Source organism: Talpa europaea (genome assembly GCF_964194135.1).
Source record: "Talpa europaea genome assembly, chromosome: 7".
NCBI lineage: Eukaryota > Metazoa > Chordata > Mammalia > Eulipotyphla > Talpidae > Talpa > Talpa europaea.
Window position 1 is genome coordinate 9272433 of NC_140074.1, and position 17123 is coordinate 9289555.

General features: G+C 43.4%; 3 protein-coding genes across 3 annotated transcripts; all 3 read left to right on the forward strand.

The window, feature by feature from the left end:
- Positions 1–1961: 1961 nt before the first annotated feature.
- Positions 1962–2890, forward strand: LOC311173247 (olfactory receptor 1J4-like; the record flags this gene model as incomplete). Its single annotated transcript, XM_084237096.1, is given in 2 exon segments — positions 1962–2016; positions 2019–2890. Coding segments are annotated over 2 exon segments (927 nt in total).
- A 5789-nt stretch (positions 2891–8679) lies between these two features.
- Positions 8680–9831, forward strand: LOC311172814 (olfactory receptor 1J4-like; the record flags this gene model as incomplete). Its single annotated transcript, XM_084236344.1, has 1 exon — positions 8680–9831. Exon 1 carries the CDS (start codon positions 8803–8805, stop codon positions 9829–9831), a length of 1029 nt encoding a protein of 342 aa, XP_084092470.1. The 5' UTR covers positions 8680–8802.
- Positions 9832–15762: 5931 nt separating this feature from the next.
- On the forward strand, positions 15763–16763 carry LOC311172815 (olfactory receptor 1J4-like; the record flags this gene model as incomplete). The annotated part of the gene is made up of 1 exon (XM_084236345.1): positions 15763–16763. The coding sequence occupies exon 1, from the start codon at positions 15819–15821 to the stop codon at positions 16761–16763; it is 945 nt and encodes a 314-aa protein (XP_084092471.1). The 5' UTR covers positions 15763–15818.
- Between the last annotated feature and the right edge of the window lie 360 nt (positions 16764–17123).

Below are 17123 nucleotides of genomic sequence, written 5' to 3' on the forward strand. Positions count from 1 at the left end.
CACACTGCTAAAAGTAGCAACAGGTAAGGCAGGAGAGGTCTGCTGTGCCCATTCCATAATTCTCTTAATAATGTCTTATAGTTCGCATTCTATGGATCCTTCATCTCCTTTGTAAAGTTACTCCTAGGTATTCTGTTCTTTCTGTGTAATTGTGAATGGGATTATTCGTTTTTCTCTCTTCTAACCTATTGTTTGCATACAGACTGCAACAGACTTTTCAAATTATAAATCAACTAATTATTATTCATTCATATCAATACAGTAGCAACATGAATAATCATATATTTACATCTCCTTTCTTGGAATATACAGTAAGAACTGACATTTCTGGTGCTCTCACGTGGTAAGAACTGACATTTATGATGCTCTTACATGCTTTTGCAGAAATGTTCTAATATAACTTTAATAAAAACTTCATACTGATGGTACTCTGATTATCTGCACTTTAAAGTGAAACAAGGTTGTGGAAGTTACATGTTCAGAGCCACCAAAAATGACAGGCAGAGCCCAGCATCCAGTGCTGTCCCACCAGGGCATTGGCCACATGGTTTTTAGAACTTGGGTGTTAGAAGATCCTGCTTCCCAACTAGGTCTCTGGGCAACGCAGAGTGTCCCTGTACCCGAGACACCTTCCCAGGTGGTTCCCCAGTTTAGTCTCTTTGGCCTCTGCACAGGCTCCTCCCCAAGGTCTGATAGGAACTGCAGCAATTAAAGCAGACAGTTTTCACCAAGTGTATAGGGACTATTTCTTTGTCCTCTCATGGTTTATAAAATGGCATCCTCTTGCTATTATTTTGAAGTTCAAGGGCAGACACAAAAAGTCAGGAGGTCATAGGGTCAGGGAGATTTGCTTCGTATTTTTTGCCTGGTGTCCACAACAGCAGCTAAGAACACAGACACTAATTAGAAGGTCATTGACTTAGCAAGAATGGCAGTTCAGAGTGTGGTGTAAATTCTAAGAGGAAAAAAAATGTTTCTTCCTATGGATTCCTTATGGGTCTTTGCTTGTAATGTAGGTAAAAATATGTCTCCTGCCAGAATTTTGTATGTACCTACATATTTATGCATACATAGACTGAATCAGAGATTGAAAAGATGGTAAGGAAGAGACAGAGACACGGACACAAGAGACAGAGGTAAAATGACACGAGGTGATTCTTTTCCTCTCTTTGGCCCAGAGCTCAAGCACCTACTGGGTCCCCAATAGGCAAGTGGGCGCCACTGCTGGGTGTGAACTGCAGTCTCTTAACCAGTCCTTTGATTTCAAGTATCTGCCCTCCCTGCTGCATGACTCCCACATGTTCATCTCTGGCTACTCAACACAGGTAAGGAACGAGACTGCAGAGTGTAAAGAGAGAAGATGTGCTCCCCACTCTGGAGCAGGGATCCTGCCTTTATCCCTGAGCAGCAGGGGAAGGATCTAAAATCGTTACAGAATCAAGTAGTAGGTGTGATGTGGCTTTTGTTTATGGCAAAACTGACATATGCATGTCACTCCAAGGAGAGTTTCAGGTCTCTTTAAGAGGAAGTTATGGATTCTCTCCTGCTGCCCATCTCATGACTTTGCCATGCTTGCCAGGTACTGTCATGTGACCTGCAATGATAGAAAGATGGAAACTCCTTGAAGGCAGAGGCTGCATTTCCTGCTTGCTGTTATGGACTCAGTGCTTTGTGGGGGGCCTGGGCCAAGGCAGTTGTTCAAGACGTATTTGTGGAATACAGAAAAATGTCCTTTGATTCATTGGGAGGAAAACTTTGTAAGGTATTATGAGGTCGTATGTTCCCTCAGAGGCCTCTGTGACAGACTTTGATTCACGCATCCACAGGTGTGGGCAGTAAATAGATCATGGTTAAAAAATCATGCCTTCAGGGAGAAAGGATATTGCAATGTTGGTGCAGTTCATATGCTAGACTTCCTACCTTTCCTTCTCTCCTTCATCGCCAACAGAGACATGAACAGCATGAGGTGGGAGAACCAGAGCAGCGTGTCCGAGTTCCTCCTCCTGGGGCTCCCCATCTGACCAGGGCAGCGGGGTCTGTTTTTGCCCTGTTCCTGGGCATGTACCTGACCACGGTGCTGGGGAACCTGCTCATCATCCTGCTCATCAGGCTGGACTCGTGCCTCCACACGCCCATGTACTTCTTCCTCAGCCACTTGGCCTTCTCTGATGTCTCCTTCTCATCCATCACTGATCTTAAGATGCTCACGAACATGCACACTCAGCAACTGTCCATCTCCTATAGAGGATGTATTTCCCAGGTTTATTTCTTTGTGTTCTTTGCCGGTCTTGACAGTTTCCTTCTTGCAGTGATGGCCTTTGACAGGTACGTGGCCATCTGTCAGCCCCTCCACTACACCACCATCATGAGGCAGGAGCTGTGTGTCTCCTTATTAGTGGGATCCTGGTTTGTTTGCCTGATCCACTCTCTGTTGCACACTCTGCTTTTGATCCAAGTCTCCTTTTGTGGTGACAGTAACATCCCTCACTTCTTCTGTGACCTCTCTGCACTCCTAAAGATGAGCTGCTCAGACGTGTCCCTCAATGAGTTGTTCATCTTCACTGAGGCTGGATTGGTCTTTTCCCTCTCTTTAGGTGGCATCCTCGGCTCCTATGTCCGTATAGCGACTACTGTCCTGAGGGTCCCCTCCACTAAAAGTCTCTTTAAAGCCTTCTCTACCTGTGGCTCCCACCTCCTTGTCGTGTCTTTATACTATGGGACAGCTGCAGGAGTTTACTTCTTCTCCTCATCCAGAGACAAAGACACGATTGCCTCTGTGATGTACACGGTCGTCACCCCCATGCTGAACCCCTTCATCTATAGCCTGAGGAGTAGAGATATAAAACAGGCCTTAGATACATTTGTCAATAAGAATAATTTTTTCAAGTGACGACCTAGAAATCATCTGATTTGAGTCAAAAACACAATGAGATGTGAGAGGATAGATAACTTATGTGATAAATATTGTGAGAGGGTAGATAACTCCATGTAACTTGAAAAGAACATGCATTCTGCTGTCAGAGATGTCAATGCATCAACTAGGTCAGATTTGGTAACTTGGTTTGTTAAATATTCATTATCCTCATTACATTTTCTCTTTTTTTTTTTAATCTCTTCAAAGTTATGTGCAAAATCTATTAAAAATATTTCACACCATTGCAAATGTATGTGGCCTTCTACTTTGGAGATATGTCACTGTTCATGTGTGTGTTTTTTCTGTTATGTTATGAAGACACAGATCTATCTTCATGATCTGCTCCCAGTGGACTGAATTTATTTGGTGGGGGGTGACCAGGTTTGCCTCATCTTCAAGTTGATTGTTCACAGCTCCTCCCAACACTAGGATGACATGTTGGTAGATTGCAGTCAGCTGTAATGGGAACACTTACACTATGGAACATCTGTGACAGGCTCTTTTTAATATAAAAGTTATTAAAATTGTGGATGTATTTTTTTACTCCTTTACACGTGCCCATATTCTACCACCATCCACCAAACCACCCATGCCATTGTCCCAGCCCCTCCCCCCACTTACTGCTCACACCACCTTGTTCTCTCTGATAACAAATAATGTTTTGTTCCCCTAGTTCCAGATGATTTTTTTTGCTGTATTTTGTCAGTTTATGCTATTTGGTTATTTATATTCCATAGATAAGTAAACTACCCAGTATCTGCCTTTCATTTTATGACTTATTTCACTTAACATCACCACCTTGAGGCCATCCACATTGCAGTGTGTAGTATTCCACCAAGCACATGTATTCTACAATTTCTTTACCTATTTGTCTGTCAATGGGCACTTAGATTGGTTCCATGACTGGCACTTGTGGCCAGCACTGCTATGAGTATACAGGTGCATAAGTCTTTTTGTATTAGAGGCTTCATATCTAGGGTAAATGCCTGATGGAGATGTGCAATGATCATATGGGATTTTCATTTTTGTATTTTCTGAAGAAAGCTCCATACCATTTTGCAGAGGCTGCACCAACTTGCATTCTGACCATGGATGAGTTCTTTTTTTTTTTTTCCATATCCTCACCATTTTTCCTTCCATTCTTTTGAATATGGCCATTCTCACAAGAGTGAGGCAATATCTCATTGTCGTTTTGATTAGCTTTTCCTTTATTAGAGTGAAGATAAGCTTTTTTTCCCATACATCCACTGACCAACTGTATATTTTCTTTGAGAAGTATCTGTTGCAATCATATGCCCATTTTGTAGTTGGGTTGTTTTGGGTTAATATACATACACACATGCACACACACGGGGGGGGTGGCAGAGAGAGAGTGAGAGATTTATTTAGTTATACAAGAGCTGGGGTACAGGTCAGAGGCGTGGGAGGGTGAGAGGATTCACCAGAGACAGAGCTGGGAGCAGAACAGGCAGATGGACCAATAACACTGCTAAGGGGAGCAGCGGACGAGGCAGGAGAGTTCTGCCACGCCATGTGGGAATCTCCCTGGCTGGCCAGGAATCAAACCTGCCCTGCAGAGGGGGTGGACAGCATCACAGCAGGCTGCTAAACCCACTTGGCACCGAGAAGGCCCTGTTTTGGGTTCTTGTTGTCATGTCAAATGGGTTCTTGCATACGTTACATATGATCATTATTAGTTGTATAATGTGTAATATATTCTCCCACTTAGTAGACTGTCTTTTTAATATGATAGTATTTACTTTTACTGTACAAATCTTTTCAAGTTCCTTTAGTTCCAATTAATTTTTGTTGTATGGGTCAATTCCCTGTAGATGTCTGCATGGTTGATGTGATGACATGTCATCGCTGGTGTCTTCTTTATATTTTATGTTTTGGGGTCTTATATCCAAGTCTATAATTGATTTTTAATTTATTTATATGCGGTTTATATGTTAGATTACATTATTGCATTTGTTTTAGGGGTTATCATTTCAAATCTCTAATAATATATGTTTGCACTTCATAACTACCACCAGGATTAAATTCAATCTATATATTTCTTTGGGGAGTATGTCTATGTTAGTAATGTAAATTCTTCCAATCAATATCATCTTTTTATGGTGGGGAGAATCCTGTGTATGCCAGACAAGCATGGGTGAAAAATTCATCAGAGACAGAGTGGAAAATCGAACAGGCAGATTTATTGAACCACACTGCTAAGAGCAGCAGCAGGTGAGGCAGGAGAGATCTGCTGTGCCCCAATACAAAATCCTCTTTATAATGCCTTATGGTTTCTTTGTGTGGATCCTTCACCTCCTTTGTTAAATTTACTCCTAGGAATTCGATTCTTTCTGTGTAATTGTGAATGAGATGATTTTCTTCATTTTGCTCTCTTCTAACCTATTGTTTGCATATAGAACTGTAACTGACTTTTCAAATTATAAATCAACTAACTGAGTCAGTCATTCATATCAATACTATATCAACATCAATGATCATATATTTGCTTCTCCTTCCTTGGAATATACATAAAGAACTAGCACTAATGGGTTCTTAACAGGAATGATCTCATATAACTTTAATAAAAACTTCATACTGACTATACTGTGATTATCTGCCCTTTAAAGTAAAGCAGGGTTAAAACAACTTAAGAAACAGGCTTGAGGAGAGAAGTTACTTGACATGTTCAGCGCAACAATGAATGACAGGCAGAGCCCAGCATCCCGTGCTGTCTGACCAGGACATTGGCCACATGGTCATTGGAATACGATTAAGTTATCCAGCTTCGCATCTGGATCTATGGGCAACCCAGAGTGTCCCTGCACCAGAGACACCCTCCCAGGTGGCTGCCAGTGTCCCTTTGGCCTCTGCACGGGCTCCTCCCCACGGTCTGACAGGAATTGAGGCCAATTAGACTACGCGCATTTTTCCACCAAGAGTTTAGGGACTACTTCTTTGTTCTTTCATGGTTTATAAAATAGCATCCTCCTGGCTATTGCTCTGAAGTTCAAGGGCAGACACAGAAAGTCAGGAGGTCATAGGCTCACAGAGATTTGCTTTGTGCTTTTTGCCTGGTGCCCACAACAGAAGCTGAGGAAACAGACGCTGATTAGAGGGTCATTGACTTTGCAAGAATGGCAGGTCAGACTGTGCTGTGAATTCAGAGGAAAAAAAATAATGTTTCTTCCTGTGGATTCCTTATGGGTCTTTGGTTGTAATGATGTAGGTAAAAATATGTCTCCTGCCAGAATTTTCTATGTACATACATATTTATATATACATAGACTGAGAGATGGAGATTGAAAAAGACAGAGGTAGAGACAGAGACAGAGACTGAGACAGAGACAGAGCTCTTTGGCCCAGAGCTCAAGCATTAACTGGGTCCCCATTAGGCAAGTGGAGACCACTTCTGGGTGTGTCCTGAGTCTCTTAACTAGTCCTTTGATCTCAAACACCCGCCTCCTGCTGCATAACTCCCGCATGTTCATCTGGCTACTCCTACAGGTAAGTAAAGAGACTGCAGATGGTAGAGAGAAGATGTGCTGCCCACTCTGGAATAGGGTTCCTGCATTTATCCATGAGCAGTAGAGGAAGGAGGATGAAATTGCTCGAGTCAAGTGGTAGCTGTGATGTTGCTTTTTGCTTATAACAAAACTAACATATGCATTCACCCAAGGATTAATGTGTGTGGTTGTGTTTCGATGTTTTCATTAAAGGCAGTGTCTCTGTGGGGCACCGTCCACGGCATCGGGCCCACGTGCCATCCTCACTGACATTTCAGTGGCCGTTCACAAGGGTCATGCTCTGCACTGAGAGGAAGGGTCACCCGGGGCTCCCCCACTGGGCAGGTGTCACATACTAATGGATGGGAGCTCAAGGTCTGCTCACTTTCCAATGGGGCCCACTCACAGTCTGGCCCTTATGTTTGCTCTCTGACATTGAGACCCCTCCCTGGGAAAGGAGGGTAACTACTCCACATCCTTGCTGTTCTGAGGAATAAATGAGCCAATGCAAACAGGCTATCCAGCATCTTGCCTGGCTCATGATTAGTCCTCAGAAGAGATGAGGATTTTTATTATCATTCCCAAGCTGGTGTCTGTGTGATGGAGACCCCCACTTCACTGCTGTCTGGGGCAGGATAAGTATAAGTCTAAGAACAGGGCCTCTGCACGCCCCTCACACACTGGAGAACACAGCCTGATTACTCCAGGGCTGGAGACCCAGAACCTTCCTCACAAATCAACCCCCACCACCTCTACTGAATCAAGGACCCAGTTGGTCCAGCTCATTCCTGCTTGTTTCCTTTGTTTCTCAGTGAGGCTTACACAGCCCACGTGAATGGGGAGCCAGGCCTCCACATGGGGGTCAAGACACTGTCCTCTCAGTGGCCGTGAACCCAGATAAGCAGAGCCCTCAGCCAGTTCATGGTCCCTGAGGAGCCTTGCTGTCCTGCTCCCTGCTTGAGAGAGTCAGTGCAGAGCCGCCTCATTGTGTGTTTGTGTGTGTGTGTGTGTGTGTGTCTTATCCTAACTAAGCTCTCTGCCAAAGGAAGGGTGCATCTGGAATCCACCATGAGAGAACTAAGAGGTCTCATTGGTCATGATATCTTTGTCCTGAGTCTTTTCACATTTCTGAAATGAAGGGTATGTTTACCTTATCTATCATATAATCTCCGATATATATTAATTGTATGAAATTAATGTATGTGAAAGCACTTTGTAAATGTGCTTACTGGTGTGTGATGCACCAGAAATGAGTGATAACTCTTGGACAGAGGAATGACAAATGACATCACACAACATGTCTCCTTATTCTAACTGCTAGGAGTGTGACATGTATGCAGAGGATTAAAAGCTGAAATCCAGCCAGAGAGATATATTGTGATTTAGCCTTTTTTGCTGATTATTGATGTATCTTCGCGAACTTAAATAATGTATATTTTGTTCCTCATAGTGAAAAAAGTATTTTTTAAAGATTTATTTATATATACAAGAACTGGGGTACAAGCAAGAGGCCAGGAGGATGAGAAAATTCACAAGAGACAGAGCAGGGAGCAAAACAGGCAGAAGCACTGATATACTGCCAGGGGAGTAGCGGGCAAGACAGGAGAGGTCTGCCCCACCATGTTGGAATCTCCCTGGCCAGCCAAGAATCCGCACTGCAGAGGCTGCGGACAGCTTCACAGCCTGTGCTCAATCCTCTGTGCCACTGGGGAGGCCTTGAAATAGGATTTATACTGTTGCTTTTTATGGCTATGCCTAGGATTTAGGTAGAAAGTGCATATGAAACCGTAGGTGTAGAGTCTGGCATGCTGTAGGTCAAAGACAAATATTTGACATTATTATTAGAGTTTGGTTAGGATCCTAGATGGACTTTTCTTGACAGGAAATAGCAATATCTCTCATCAATTACATCCTGCCAATTTCACTCTAGCTTGTGAGAAATCACTAGCTATTAATTTCCAGTTTAGACTGTGTAGGTCTCTGCAAGAGGAAGTTATGGATTCTCTCCAGGTACTGTCTTGTGACCTGCAATGATAGAAAGATAGAAACTCCCTGAAAGCAGAGGCTGCATTTCCTGCTTGCTGTTATGGACTCAGTGCTTTGTGGGGAGCCTGGGCCAAGGCAGTTGTTCAAGACATATTTGTTGAATAGAGAAAATTGCCCTCTGGTCCGTGGAAGGAAAGCTTAGTAGGGTATCATGAGTGTTATGTACTAAGCCCACTGTGACAGACTGGGATTCACAACTCCACAGGGTGAGCAGTAAACAGATCATAGTTAAAAACTCTGTGGGGAGAGGAGGATGAAAGGAGGGATTGGGGTCAAAATAAGGGGGTTGCAATTGAATGGGGAATATAAAAATAAAATTAAAATTAAAAAAAAACCCTCATGCTTTCATGTGAAAACGATATTGCCAAGTCATTACGGATAATTCTAGACTTCCTACCTCTCCTTTCCTTCATCCCCTGCAGAGTCATGAAGAGTTTGAGGTGGGAGAACCAGAGCAGCGTGTCCCAGTTCCTCCTCCTGGGGCTCCCCATTCTTCCAGAGCAGCGGGGCCTGTTCTTCGCCCTGTTCCTGGGCATGTACCTGACCACGGTGCTAGGGAACCTGCTCATCATCCTGCTCATCAGGCTGGACTCGCGCCTCCACACCCCCATGTACTTCTTCCTCAGCCACTTGGCCTTCTCTGATGTCTCCTTCTCATCTGTCACTGTCCCTAAGATGCTCACGAACATGCACACCCAGCAACTATCCATCTCCTATAGAGGATGTATTTCCCAGATGTATTTCTTAGTATTCTTTGCCAGTCTTGACAGTTTCCTTCTTGCAGTGATGGCCTTTGACAGGTACGTGGCCATCTGCCAGCCCCTCCACTACACCACCATCATGAGGCAGGAGCTGTGTGTCTCCTTAGTAGCAGGATCCTGGTTTGTTTGCCTCATTCGCTCTCTGTTGCACACTCTGCTCTTGATCCAAGTCTCCTTCTGTGGTGAAAATACCATCCCCCACTTCTTCTGTGACCTCCCTGCACTCCTGAAGATGAGCTGCTCAGACGTGTCCCTCAATGAGTTGGTCATCTTCATTGAGGCAGGATTGGTCTTTACCCTGTGTTTGGGTGGCATCCTGGGGTCCTATGTCTGTATAGGGACTACTGTCCTGAGGGTCCCCTCCACTAAACTTCTCTTTAAAGCCTTCTCTACCTGTGGCTCCCACCTTCTTGTTGTGTCTTTATACTTTGGGACCGCTGCAGGAGTTTACTTCTCCTCATCATCCACCTCCAGAGACAAAGAAATGATCGCCTCTGTGATGTACACGGTCGTCACCCCCATGCTGAACCCCTTCATCTACAGCCTGAGAAATAGAGATATAAAGCAGGCCTTTGAGACATTTGTCAATAAGATTACCTTCAAATGATGACCTGTAAATCATCTCATTTTAGTCATGAACACCCTGAGATGTATCTCCTAAGATTGTGTGAGAGGGTTGATAACTCCATGTAACTTGGAGAGAACATGCATTCTCCTGTCAATGATGTTAATGCATCGACTACGTCAAATTTCGTAACTTGGTTTGTTAAATAAACTTTATCCTCATTACTTTATTCTCCTTTTTTTTAATCTCGTACAAGTTATGTGCAAAATCTTATAAAAATATTTCACACAGTTGCAAATGTGGGTTGCCTTCCACTTGAGATATGTCAGTGTCTGATATGTATTTTGTCTGTTATGTTATGAAGACACAGATCTAGCTTCATGATCTGCTCCCAGTGTTCTGATGTTATATGGTGAGGGGCTGAGCCATTTGCCTCATCTTCAAGTTGATGGTTTATAGCTCCTCCCAACTCTACAGTAACATGCTGGTAGATTGAAGTCAGCTATAATGGGAATACTTACACTATGGAATTGGGAAACACTGTGATAGAGCCCTTTTAATTTAAAAATATTATGTAGTTTTGATATATATTTTTACCCCTCCACATGTGCCCCTATTACACCACCATACACCCAACCACCCATATTTGCCCTAGCCCCTCCACCCATTCACACCTCCATCCCCATGTTCCCTCTGATTATGAGTGAACTATTGTCCTTTAGTCCACAGATTTTTTTTGCTCTATTTTACCAGATAATGCTTTTCGGTTTCTATATTCCAGAAATAAGTAAAACAACCTAGTATCTGCCTTTCATCGTATGGCTTATTTCACTTACCATCATCATATGAGGCCACCCATGTTGCAGTGTGTCATAATCCACCAAGCACATGTATTCTACAATTTCTTTACCTATTTGTCTGTCAATGGGCACTTAGGTTTGTTCCATGACTCGCACTTGTGGCCAGCACTGCTATGAATATATGGGTGCATAAGTCTTTTTGTATTGGAGATTTCATATCTAGGGTAAATACCTGATGGAGATGTGCAATGATCATATGGGATTTTTGTATTTTGTATTTTCTGAAGAAAGCTCCATACCATTTCTACAGAGGCTGCACCAACCTGCATTCTGACCATGGATGACTTTTATTTTTTTCCCATATCCTCACCATTTTTTGCTTCTGTTCTTTTAAATATGGCCATTCTCACAAGAGTGGATCATTTCTCATTGTGCTTTTGATTTGCATTTCCTTTATTAGAGTGAAGACAAGATTTTTTTCCCCATATATTCATTGACCAACTACTGAGTTTCTATGGAGAAGTATCTATTGCAATCTTTTGCCCGTGTTGTAGTAGGGTTGTTTCGGGTTCATGTACATATATATATATATATATATATATATATATATATATATACATATATATGTATATATAAAGATTTATTTAATTATGCAAGAACTGAGGTACAGTTCAGAGGCTCAGGAGGGTGAGAGGATTCACCAGAGACAGAGCAGGGAGCAGAACAGGCAGATGGATCAATAATACTGCTGAGGGGAGCAGTGGGCAAGGCAGGAGAGGAATGCCTCACCACGAGGGACTCTCCCCAGCTGGCCAGGAATGGAACACGAGTTGCAAAGGCTGCGGACAGCTTCATAGCACCATGCTAAACTCACACTGCCCCCTGGGAGGCCCTGTTTTGAGTTTTTGTTGTCAAGTTGAATGGGTTCTCGTATACCTTATATAAGCTCCCTTATTAGTTGTGTAATGTGTAAATATATTCTCCCACTTAGTAGACTGTCTTCTTAATATGCTAGTATTTTCTTTTACTGTACAAATCTTTTTTAATTTCCTTTAGTTCTAATTATTTATTTTTGTTGTTTTTACCCTTGTTGGAGGGGTCAATTCCCTAAAGATGTCTGCATGGTGGATGTGATGAAATGTAACATCTCTGGTGTCTTTGTATTTTATGGTTTGGGGTCTTATATACAAGACTTTAATGATTTTTAATTCATTTATATGCTGTTAATTTACATTGGTTTGCATTATTTACATTGGTTTACATTATTGCATTTGGTTGAGGGGTTATCATTTCAAATCTCTAAAATATATGTTTTCACACCAAACCTACCACCAGGATAGAATTCAATCTATATATTTCTTTGTGTAGTATGTCTATGTTAGGAATGTTGATTCTTCCAGTCGATGTCTTCTTTTTTTGTTGAGGAAGAATCAGGAGTATATCAAAACTGCAGGGTGAAAGAATTCATCAGAGACAGAGTGGAAAATTGAACAGGCAGATTTATTGAAACACTGCTAAGAGCAGCAGCACTTGAGGCAGGAGAGATCTGCTGAGCCCCGATCCATAATTCTATTAATAATGCCTTATAGTTTTCATTGTGTGGATCCTTCACCTCCTTTCTTAAGTTTAACCTTAGGAATTCTATTCTCTCTGTGTAATTGTGAATGAGATGATTTTCTTCATTTTTCTCTCTTCTAACCTATTGTTTGTATATAGAACTGTAACTGACTTTTCAAATCAACTAACTGAGTCATTCATTCATATCAATACTATATCAGCATCAATGATCATATATTTACTTCTCCTTCCTTGGAATATACATAAAGAACTAGCACTAATGTGTTCTTAACAGGAATGATCTCATATAACTTTAATAAAAAGTTCATACTGACTATACACTGATTATCTTTAAAGTAAAACAAGGTTAAAACAACTTAACAAACAAGCTTGAAATAAGTTACTTGACATGTTCTGCGCAACAATGAATGACAGGCAGAGCCCAGCATCCCGTGCTGTCTGACCAGGGCATTGGCTAATTGGGCATTGGAAGATGATTAAGTCAACCTGCCTCCTAGCTGGACCTGTGGGCAACCCAGAGTGCCCCTGTACCTGAGACTCCCTCCCCGGTGGCTCCCAGTGTCCCTTTGGTCTCTGCACAGGCTCCTTCCTCCCCAATGTCTGACAGGAATTGTGGGCAATTAGACTACGGGCATTTTTCCACCAAGAGTCTAGGGACTATTTCTTTGTTCTCCATGGTTTATAAAATAGCATCCTCCTGGCTGTTGCTCTGAAGTTCAATGGCAGACACAGAGTCAGGGGTCATAGGCTCGCAGACATTTACTGAGTGCTGTTTGCCTGGTGTCCATAACAGAAGCTGAGGACACAGACGCTGATTAGAGGGTCATTGACTTTGCAAGAATGGCAGGTCAGACGCTGCTGTGAATTCAACGAGGAAAAAAATATGTTTCTTCCTATGGATTCCTTATGGGTCTTTCCTTGTAATGTAGGTAAAAATATGTCTCCTGCCAGAATTTTGCATGGACATACATATTTATGCATACATAGACTGAGAGATGGAGATTGAAAAAAACAGAGGTAGAGACAGAGAGAGGGACACAAGAGACAGAGAGAGATAAATGACACAATGAATTTTTTTCCTCCTTGGCCCAGAGCTCAAGCATCAACTGGGTCCCCATTAGGCAAGTGGAGCCCACTGCTGGTGTGACCTGCAGTCTCTTAACCAGTCCTTTAATCTCAAACACCTGTCCTCCCTGCTGCATAACTCCTGCATGTTCTTCTGGGTACTCCTACAGGTAAGTAAAGAGACTGCAGAGTGTACAGAGAGAAGATGTGCTCCCCGCTCTGGAAAAGGGTTCCTAAATTTATCCATGAGCAGTAGAGGAAGGAGGATGAAGTTGTTAAAGAGTCAAGTGGTAGCTGTGATTTTGCTTTTTGTTTATAACAAAACTGACATATTCCTGTCACTCCAAGGATAGTGTGTGTGGTTTTGTTTTGATGTTTTCATTAAAGGCAGTGTCTCTGTGGGGCACCGTCCACGGAATAGGGCCCACGTGCCATCCTCACTGACACTCAGTGGCCGTTCACAAGGGTCATGCTCTGCACTGAGAGGAAGGGCCACTTGGGGCTCCCCCACTGGGCAGGTGTCACATACTAATGGATGGGAGCTCAGTGCCTGCTCAGTTTCCAATGGGGTCCGCTCACACTCTGGCCCTTATGTTTGCTCTCTGACACTGAGACCCCTCCCTGGGAAAGGAGGGTACCTACTCCACATACTTGCTGTTCTGAGGAATAAATGAGCCAATGCAAGCAGTCTATCCAGCATCTCGCCTGGTCCATGATTGGTGCTTAGAAGTGGTGAGGATTTTTATTATCATTCTCCAAGCCAGTGTCTGTGTGATGGAGACCCCCACTTCACTGCTGTCAGGGCAGGACAAGTATAAGTCTAAGAACGGGGGCCCTTGCATGCCCCTCACACACTGGAAAACACAATCTGATCACTCCAGGCCTGGGACCCAGCATCTTCCTCGCAAATCACCCCACCACCACCTCCACGAATCAAGGACCCAGTTGATCCAGCTGGTTCCTGCTTCTTTCCTCTGTTTCTCAGTGAGGCTGACACAGCCCACGTGAGTGGACAGCCAGGCCTCCACATGGGGGTCCAGACACTGTCCTCTCAGCGGCCTTGAACCCAGAATAAGCAGAGTCCTCAGCCAGTTCATGGTCCCTGAGGAGGCCTTGCTGTCCTGCACCCCTGCTTGAGAGAGTAAGTGCAGATGCCTCCTCAATGTGTGTTTGTGTGTGTGTGTGTGTAATCCTAACTAAGCTCTCTGCCAAAGGAAGGGTGCATCTGCAATCCACCATCAGAGAACTAGGAGACCTCATTGGTCATTATATCTTTGTCCTGAGTCTTTTCACATTTCTGAGATGAAAGTATAATTACCTTATCTATCATATAATCTCGATATAATTATTTGGAATTAAAGTATGTGGAAGCACTTTGTAAATGTGCTTACTGGTGTATGATGCACCAGAAATGACTGATAACTCTCAGACAAAGGAATGACAAATGACATCACACAACATGTCGCCTTATTCTAACTACTGGGGTGTGACATGTATGCAGAGGGTTAAAAGCTGGAATCCGCCCAGAGATATATTGTGATTTAGCCTTTTCTGCTGATTATTGATGTATCTTTGCACATACAGAGAATGTTTATTTTGTTCCTCATGGCTAAAATAGGATTTTTTAAAGATTTATTTATTTACACAAGCACCGGGATACAAGCCAGAGGCGCCGGAGAGTGAGAGAATTCACCAGAGACAGAGCAGGGAGCAGAACAGGCAGAAGGACTGACATACACGGCTGAGGAGAGCAGCGGGCACAAGAGGAGAGGTCTGTTGCATCATGTGGGAATCTCCCTGGCTGGCTGGGAATCGAACCCGCACTACAGAGGCTGCAGACAACTTCACAGCTCTGCGCTCAACCCACTGCACCATCGGGGAGGCCCTAAAATAGGATTCATACGGTTGTTGTGTTAGGGCTATGTCTAGGATTTAGGTAGAAAGTACATATGGAACCATGGGTGTAGAGTCTGGCATGCTGTAGGTTAAAGACTAATATTTGACACTATTATTAGAGTTTGGTTAGGATCCTGGATGGACTTTTGTTGACAAGGAATAGCAATATCTCTGATCAGTTACATCCTGCTAATTTCACTCTGTCTTATGAGAAATCACTGGCTATTAATTTCCAGTTTAGATTGTGTAGGTCTCTTCAAGAGGAAGTTATGGATTCTCTCCTGCTGCCCATCTCATGACTTGGCCATGCGTGCCAGGTACTGTCATGTGACCTGCAATGATAGAGAGATGGAAACTCCTTGAAGGCAGAGGCTGCATTTCCTGCTTGCTGTTATGAACTCAGTGCTTTGTGGGGAGCCTGGGCCAAGGCAGCTGTTCAAGACATATTTGTGGTATAGAGAAAATTGCCCTCTGGTTCGTGGAAGGAAACTTTGTAGGGTATCGTGAGGTCTTACATACCATCAAGCCCACCGTGACAGACGGATCCACATCTCCACAGGTGTGAGCAATAAACAGATCATGGTTAAAAAATGCCTTTACATGACTTATTGTAAAAAGGATATTGCCAAGTCATTGAGGATAATTCTAGACTTCCTACGTCATCTTCTTTCCTTCATCCCCGGCAAAGACATGAGCGACATGAGGTGGGAGAACCAGAGCAGCGTGTCCGAGTTCCTCCTCCTAGGGCTCCCCATCCCTCCAGGGCAGCAGGTTCTGTTCCTCACCCTGTTTCTGGGCATATACTTGACCACCCTACTGGGGAACCTGCTCAATATCCTGCTCATCAGGCTGGACTCGCGCCTCCACACCCCCATGTACTTCTTCCTCAGCCACTTGGCCTTCTCTGATGTCTCCTTCTCATCTGTCACTGTCCCTAAGATGCTCATGAACATGCACACTCAGCAACTATCTATCTCCTACAGAGGATGTATTTCTCAAATGTATTTCTTTTTGTTCTTTGCTGCTCTTGACAGTTTCCTTCTTGCAGTGATGGCCTTTGACAGGTACATGGCCATCTGTCAGCCCCTGCACTACACCACCATCATGAGGCAGGAGCTGTGTGTCTCCTTAGTAGTGGGATCCTGGTTTGTTTGCCTCATCCACTCCCTGTTGCACACTCTGCTCTTGATCCAAGTCTCCTTCTGTGGTGACAGTAACATCCCCAACTTCTTCTGTGACCTCTCTGCACTCCTAAAGATGAGCTGCTCAGACGTGTCCCTCAATGAGTTGGTCATCTTCACTGAGGCAGGATTGCTCTTTACCCTGTGTGTGGGTGGCATCCTCGGCTCCTATGTCCTTATAGGCAGGACTGTCCTGAGGGTCCCCTCCACTAAAAGTCTCTTTAAAGCCTTCTCTACTTGTGGCTCCCACCTTCTCGTTGTGTCTTTATACTATGGGACCTCTGCAGGAGTTTACTTCTCCTCATCATCCACCTCCAGAGGCAAAGACATGATCGCCTCTGTGATGTACACAGTCGTCACCCCCATGCTGAACCCTTTCATCTACAGTCTGAGGAATAGAGATATAAAACAGGCCTTAGACACATTTGTCAATAAGGTGAAATTCTTCAAGTGACGACCTGTAAATCATCTGATTTGGTCACGAATGCCAAGAGATGTATCTCCCAAATTATGCGAGAGGGTAGATAACTCCATTTAACTTGAAAAGAACATGCATTCTGCTGTCAGAGATCTTAATGCATCATCTAGGTCAGATTTGGTATCTTGGTTTGTTAAATATTCATTATCCTCATTGCATTGTTCTCCTTTTTTTTTATCAACTCTTGAAAGTTATGTGCAAAATCTTTTAATAATATCTCACACAATTGCAAATGTCTGTTGCCTTCTACTTTGGAGATATGTCACTGTTCATGTGTGTGTTTTTTCTGTTATGTTATGAAGACACAGATCTAGCTTCGTGATCTGCTCCCAGGGG